This window comes from Tachysurus fulvidraco, chromosome 18 (genome assembly GCF_022655615.1).
Source record: "Tachysurus fulvidraco isolate hzauxx_2018 chromosome 18, HZAU_PFXX_2.0, whole genome shotgun sequence".
Taxonomy (NCBI): Eukaryota; Metazoa; Chordata; class Actinopteri; order Siluriformes; family Bagridae; genus Tachysurus; species Tachysurus fulvidraco.
This window is the reverse complement of record NC_062535.1, coordinates 13,007,877-13,014,681: the sequence shown is the minus strand read 5'-3', so window position 1 is coordinate 13,014,681 and position 6,805 is coordinate 13,007,877. Positions and strand designations below refer to the sequence as shown.

The 6,805-nt window shown below is 40.3% G+C and overlaps 1 protein-coding gene across 1 annotated transcript; it reads left to right on the top strand.

Moving 5' to 3' along the window:
* The first annotated feature begins 670 nt into the window (after positions 1–670).
* On the top strand, positions 671–3,174 carry inab (internexin neuronal intermediate filament protein, alpha b). Its single transcript, XM_027179250.2, has 3 exons — positions 671–1,965; positions 2,589–2,713; positions 2,867–3,174. Exons 1-3 carry the CDS (start codon positions 916–918, stop codon positions 3,105–3,107), a joined length of 1,416 nt encoding a protein of 471 aa, XP_027035051.1. The 5' UTR covers positions 671–915; the 3' UTR covers positions 3,108–3,174.
* Positions 3,175–6,805: the final 3,631 nt, after the last annotated feature.

Genomic DNA, 6,805 nt, shown 5'->3' with positions numbered 1-6,805 from the left:
GTTGATAACACATAAGCAGTCTTTAATAATGCTCTCAATTACATGTAGATGCATATTTTATGCATTAGTGAGTCTGGTGGTGCCTATGGGGTGTCGCTCTAGGATGGGTGCGTATGCGGCTGGGGGGGGGGGTGTCACAGTATACTCACTACAAAAAACTAGACTACACCACTGATTGCACCGGGACTCCGACAGAGGGCAGCAGTGTACTGCAGTCCCATTTTCTCCAGCCAAGACGATGACGTCACAGTTTTGGCGTATTAATGGCTAAATTTATCGACTGTACTACATTATAACTGTGTATCGTTCATAATTATGATTAAGAAAAACTCAACAGTTAGCCTATAAATGCTTACAAGACACAAATATGCGCCAAATAAGACTAATATTTTAATAATAGTCTAATAATTAATATTTTAATTACGGTTTAATAACTACATTTGCAAACAGACTATATTACGCATTTTTGCACGGTAGGCTAGTTTTTAGGTCTGGAGAAACATATTTGGTTAGTCCGCAGCAGTTTTTCTTGTAATAAAATGTCTCTTGTGGTGGTGGCATTGCATGGGTGTTCCTCATGGACACCACAGAGACAGAGAAATTATGAGGATTTTTTTTTTTTTGCTTTCTTGCTTACATCAGCACTGCGGCAAAACGGACAGTTCCATCCTGCCTCCCCTTCTCATTCTTCATAAAGCGACTCAAAAGCGCTATACTGAGGAGCAGAAAGTCTCCTAAAAAGTTAAGGACGCTTGTTCATTTTTTTTGGCGTGTTTCCCCATTGAAACACTTTTAGCCGGAAATCTGGGTGTGAAGATATAGCCTATAAGCAGGGTGACATCGATTGGGACGGTCCTGCTGCTGCTATAAAAGGGAGACACTTGAGCTCCGTTCCTTTCATCCTCAAACGCCAAAATGAGCTACGGATCCGAAGTCTATTCCTCTTCATCCTACCGGAAGATTTTCGGGGATTCTCCGCGTTTCTCGACATCCCCGTCCAGAATGAGTGCACCCCGAAGCGGCTACCGGTCCGTGTCTCAGTCCAGGACCACCAGCTCAGGTCTAGGCTCCTATAAGCGCATTGGGCGCACCGGCTACCCATCATCAACCTCTCCGATGGGGATGGACACGTTTGACTTTGCGCAAAGCACCGCGATGAGCAACGAGCTGAAAATCATTCGCACAAATGAGAAGGAGCAGATGCAGGGCTTGAACGACCGCTTTGCCACGTTCATCGAGAAAGTGCGATACGTAGAGCAGCAAAACAAGGCGCTGGAGGCCGAGCTGGGGGCGCTGCGTCAGCGTCACACGGAACCCTCGCGTCTCGCTGACCTCTACCAACAGGAGATCCGGGAGTTGCGTGCGCAGCTGGAGCAGGTGTGCGCCGAGCGGGAGCGCGCTGCGCTGGAGCGTGACGCCGCCGAAGAGGAGCTGCACAAGGTGCAAGAACGCTGCGAGGAGGAGGCACGCCGGCGCGACGAAGCCGAGCGCACACTGCAGGCTTTCCGCAAGGATGTAGACGACGCGTCTCTGGCGCGCCTTGACTTGGAGAGGAAGGTAGAGTCACTGCTGGATGAGATCGGCTTCCTGCGCAAGGTGCACGACGAAGAGGTGGCCGAGCTGACCAGCGTCATCCAGGCATCGCAGGTGTCAGTGGAGATGGAGGTCGCCAAGCCTGAACTTACCTCCGCACTGAAAGAGATTCGCGCGCAGTATGAGTCGCTCGCCTCTAAAAATCTGCAGTCAGCCGAAGAGTGGTACCGCTCAAAGTTCGCCGACCTGAACGAGCAGGCGAGCCGCAGCAGCGAGGCGATCCGCGCCAGCCGTGAAGAGGTCAATGAGTTCAGGCGTCAGCTGCAGTCCAGGACAATCGAGATCGAGAGCCTGCGGGGCACCAACGAGTCCCTGGACAGGCAGATCCGCGAGATGGAGGACCGGCACAACGTCGAGGTCATGGGCCTTCAGGTTCGTTATGATTTTATGACTATTTTGTAGGATAATACGAGATGGAGGCCTTTTTAGGTCTAAAACACATCTATACGTTTTTTAAATCATTTGTCTTTGACTTAAAGACTTGAAAACTATCTCTGTCCATGGTCCTGAAATCAACATTGACTAAATTTACCATCTTTATTATTAAAATATTTTTATTCTAATATTGTATTCACAACTAGTACAATTGTTATTTAATTCTAGCTATTTTCGATTTTGAACTTTTACATGTAATATTGAAGTATGCATTGTAATGACTTATGTAATGCTGGTGAAAATGGTACCTATTTTAGTATCGACATGAATTAGTACAGTAACCTAGTGATTAATCTTTTGATTATATTTATTAATCCTAAAGCACATTATTTGTAACTCCAAAATGTGGTTATGGGAGTGAAAATGCATCTGTCTAGACCTGTTTCTGGGTTCTGGGAGTGTGAGGGGTTAATGTGCCCCACCCAAATTAAAATAGTAATCTCTCTGGTGTGTGAAAGGGTTTTGTCAGTGTGTCAAAACTGTACAAATGTAAATAAATGTGATACAGCCTTTTTTTATTTTTTTATTTTTTTAATTTGTTTCAATTTGTCCTCTACCAGGACACAATTGGTGAGATGGAGAATGAGCTAAGGACCACTAAGAGTGAGATGGCTCGTCACTTGAGGGAATACCAGGATCTTTTGAATGTTAAGATGGCCCTGGATATTGAGATTGCTGCTTACAGGTAAGTAAAGAAGCTTTATAGTAAATATGCTTTTTAATAGAAATGTGATCATTGTGAATTCTCACCTCTCTTACACTTAACCCCCTTTTATTCATTCAACATCCTTCCTCCCTCAATACAACCCCTTCCTTTTGTTTGTCATACGTTTTCCAGGAAACTGCTGGAAGGAGAGGAGACCCGTCTAAGCACAGGCATGACCTACCCTATTCCAGGTTCCATCTCCAGCACCCCGAGCTACAACTACCAGAGCCGTATCTACACCAGCTCTACCAAGAACATCAAGAAGGAGAGAGAAGACGAGGACAAACCGAGTGGCGGGTCAGACAACTCCGTTTCCAAGAAGGCTGAAAAGCATGATATTGCAGATGTTGAAGCTGTCACCTCAAAGAATTAAGTCTTATTTTCCTCCTTATTTCACACCTCACTTCCCCCTCCACCCCCACCCCAACAATTTTCCTCCACTAGGAATGTCTCAGAGAGGAATCCAGTGTATCAGCTTTCTTGTTCAATCTCCACTTTACAACTAGCAACAGGGTGTCTGTCCCCTTAAGATAGACTGCACACTATTTAGGCACAGTCAACTCTTTCTCTCTGCTACTCTTACTTGTTAGCTGATCAGGTCTTCATTGTTCTGCATAGGTGTTGTCTTAAAAAACCTTAAGTGCACTAACACAGGCTACACTCATCACATTCCAGAAAGCTTATATGCGTGTATGTGTGTGTTTGTGTGCACATGCACAGTGTGTTCAGGATAAAATCTTAATCAGTTCACAAATCCTCAATATTTATTTAAGAAAAAAAAAACAGCACACTACTTATTTATTTATTTATTTATTTATTTATTTATTTATCTATCTATCTATCTATCTATCTATCTATCTATCTATCTATCTATCTATCTATCTATCTATCTATCTATCTATTTTATTTATTTATTTCATTGGTATTCAACTTATATTTGTGAAAATTCCTTGCTTATAAAGGTCTAATTAAAGTCACGAACATAATTGGTTACTAAAATCTTTTAATGATTAACCATTTATGATTTCTTCATGAGTATAAATGAAACACAAAAATGTTTTGGTTCCCAATGGTGCTTCACGTTATCACTTTTAACAAGAGGCACAGACAAGACAGATAAGATGCTTCAGTTCTAAACACACATCTTCTCTGTCCAGTTTGTCAAAAGCCTTCCTTTGGTCAATAAGCTTCAGCTAAACAATTAATATGAGTGTGTGTGACTGGGCGAGTTGAAACAAAGGATTTCATTCAGAAGCTATGCTGATCCAACTTGGTCCAAGTTGACAACCTCTGCTGTACAGTATGGCAATAATGTTAGTTGCTAACTCTCTCTCTAGTCTTGTGTAGTTGGTTTCATCCAAAAATTTAGTTTTACTACGAGTCCTATCATTATCTGTATTTGATTCTTGATCTGCGTTCACACATTTGGGCATGGTAACATCACATTCCAGCTCATTTTCTCCAAACATATTGCCAAAACACGAAATTCCTCTCCAAGACTAATCATGGTGCCAATCTGACTCTCCCCTGTTTGAGTGCAAGCAGCAGCTGAAATTAATGCATGATATTTATTCCCTGTTTGCATGTCAAGGGTATGTGGGTTATACACCACTCCATTATTGCCATGCATTTCTTTTCCCCAGTCATTCATCCTGCTATGTCACTCATGCATTGAATCACATCACAGTAGACTGTGTCAGCTAAAAAGTGCACAATGCTGCTTGGTATGTGTGATAGTAAAACATTTTACTCATGATTGTTCAAGATATGAATGTTGTAGGATGCTATGTAAAACTAGGTTTGGGAAATAAAGACAAAAATTTGTTAGAAGTTTAACGACACACCACCTTCTGTCAGTGGGGATTTTATTAAGGCTGTGCTCCCTTGCTAGGAGGAACGGCATTCCCCCACCTTCTGTCAATCACAGTGATAGTCATAGGCATCTTTGAGCTCATGTATGAGGAAGAGGGCAGATAGCACTTTGTTCTGAGTGTGTTACACTGCCCTGTGACTCAGCAGTTTGGATAGAGACATAGTTGGTTGACTTCACATGTCTCAGTGGAAGTATGTGGTAGCCTTTATACTCCCTGACTAGAAAGCTGGTAGGTGGGTGAGAACTGGCAGGTGACCGACTTGGGAGAAAATATGAGTAGTAATTGTGAATATAAGGGTCTTGCTTTTCAGTTTAATGACAAATATTAGCACAAATGTAGCATGGTCTAACAAACCGAAAGACTTTAATTAATGAAGAATGCTACACGTATGCACAAACATACTGTCATCCATAATCTCGACCCAGAGCAAAAATGCACAAGAAAAGAAATTATCATTGATGCACAAAGCAAAGCTTCCCTTAAATATCATTTTGCATTAATTAACTAATAATCAGTGCTAGCGTGAATTTTCTAATTCTACTTGATCACTGCCAGGTCTTGACACCACTTGCCTAAAGGCACTATAGGCCTGACTTACTGCACTCTTCACTGTGATCAATCAACTGTACTGCAGCATGTTATAGAGGTTTATGCTGGATAGCCTGTAGAGAAAACCGTGACGGTAAATCCAGTAGATTGTGTATTCAAAATCATTCAAACGGTTCCCAATTAAACAGGTAAAAAGATTTTAAGGAAAGTTCTAGCAAATATTAATGTTTGGGGACCCATTGTCATCTAATGTTTTAAGTGTTTCCTGTGCTATCTTCAACTAATTAAGCATCTGACAATGAGCTGACAAGTTAGAACAAGTAAGCTAGCACAAGGGAAAAACACAAATGTATTATTTGTGGGTCCCCAAACCTGCATAATAGAAATATTGGGTTCTGAAAACTTTCTAGAAACACTTTTCACCTTTGGGGTGTCTAAGCAAATAATAAAATGCTATGCTGGAAGATGAAATGTTGCTATTTCGAAAGCTTTGCAAGACGCTTCAGATGAAAAACACAGCCAACAAAAATCCAATGAGCAACTGTTAACAAATACAAAAGGCACAAGCCAACATTATTTTACGCTTTAGATTATCAAATTGCCTTAAATCACCAGCAGATTGCTGAAGCTATCAGTGTGTGGGTTTGTGTGTTGTTTCTGCTAAGAATGTGCTCTGTTGATCGTTGTCTCTCTAGATACTACAATGCTACAATGAATAACCTATAAAATGATGTCTGTAGGAAATGAATGTAGATTATGCACTCTAGTCTTTATCCTTTATCCTACTGCTGTATCACCAATGACCAATAAAGACTCAGCATTATGAAGTCCATGCTACTGTTTCTCTGCATTGTTTCCTTCACAAAGTGTTTATTACGCATCATTTTCAATTCCACCAAAAATTATACCAAATGGTATAATTGTGTTACATACAAAGATACATGCATATATAAAACTTGGCTATTAAATTAAATCAAATCTGTATTTAGCTGTATTTAGCTTATCATTTACATAGTAAGTTTTTAATAAAATAATACATAAAATAATGGCTTTTTCAGCTAATATTCTTTAAGAAATACTTTTGCATCAGAGCTGTGTATAACATATATTAATCCAATTAAATCTGCATAAACCTGCATCATCTCACCAGAAATGAAACCAATCAAAATTATTTATTTAGTTAGTCTTGAAGCCGTTTTAAAAGAACGAACACCATTTCAAAATAAATCGAAATTATATGTCATTTTAAGTAAACATTTAATCCACTTTGGGGAAATTCGTCTGTAACAACATTGTTTAGGGACAGAACATTTTAAATAAAACTTTTTATGAGAGCAGAACATCAACCAAATGTTGGGTGATGATTCCAGTGGAAAATGGTTTTAAAAATAGAAATGTGAATCCATTAATCCATTGAAAATGGTAATAATTTTCATCCTTATCAAACCATTCGGCAAGCCCTCGTACCCTGCTGATAGGGTCAGATGGGTTCATCCTGAAAGAAACATTTCAACACAGAATAAAGTTTATCAGTCAGGGAAAATTTATATTGATTTTCAGTGATTCTTTCCTCTAAAGGACAAGTGAACATGAACAAAAGCAAAATACCTAGAGCACAGCAAAGCCATCAGGCTTTAAACATGTCATC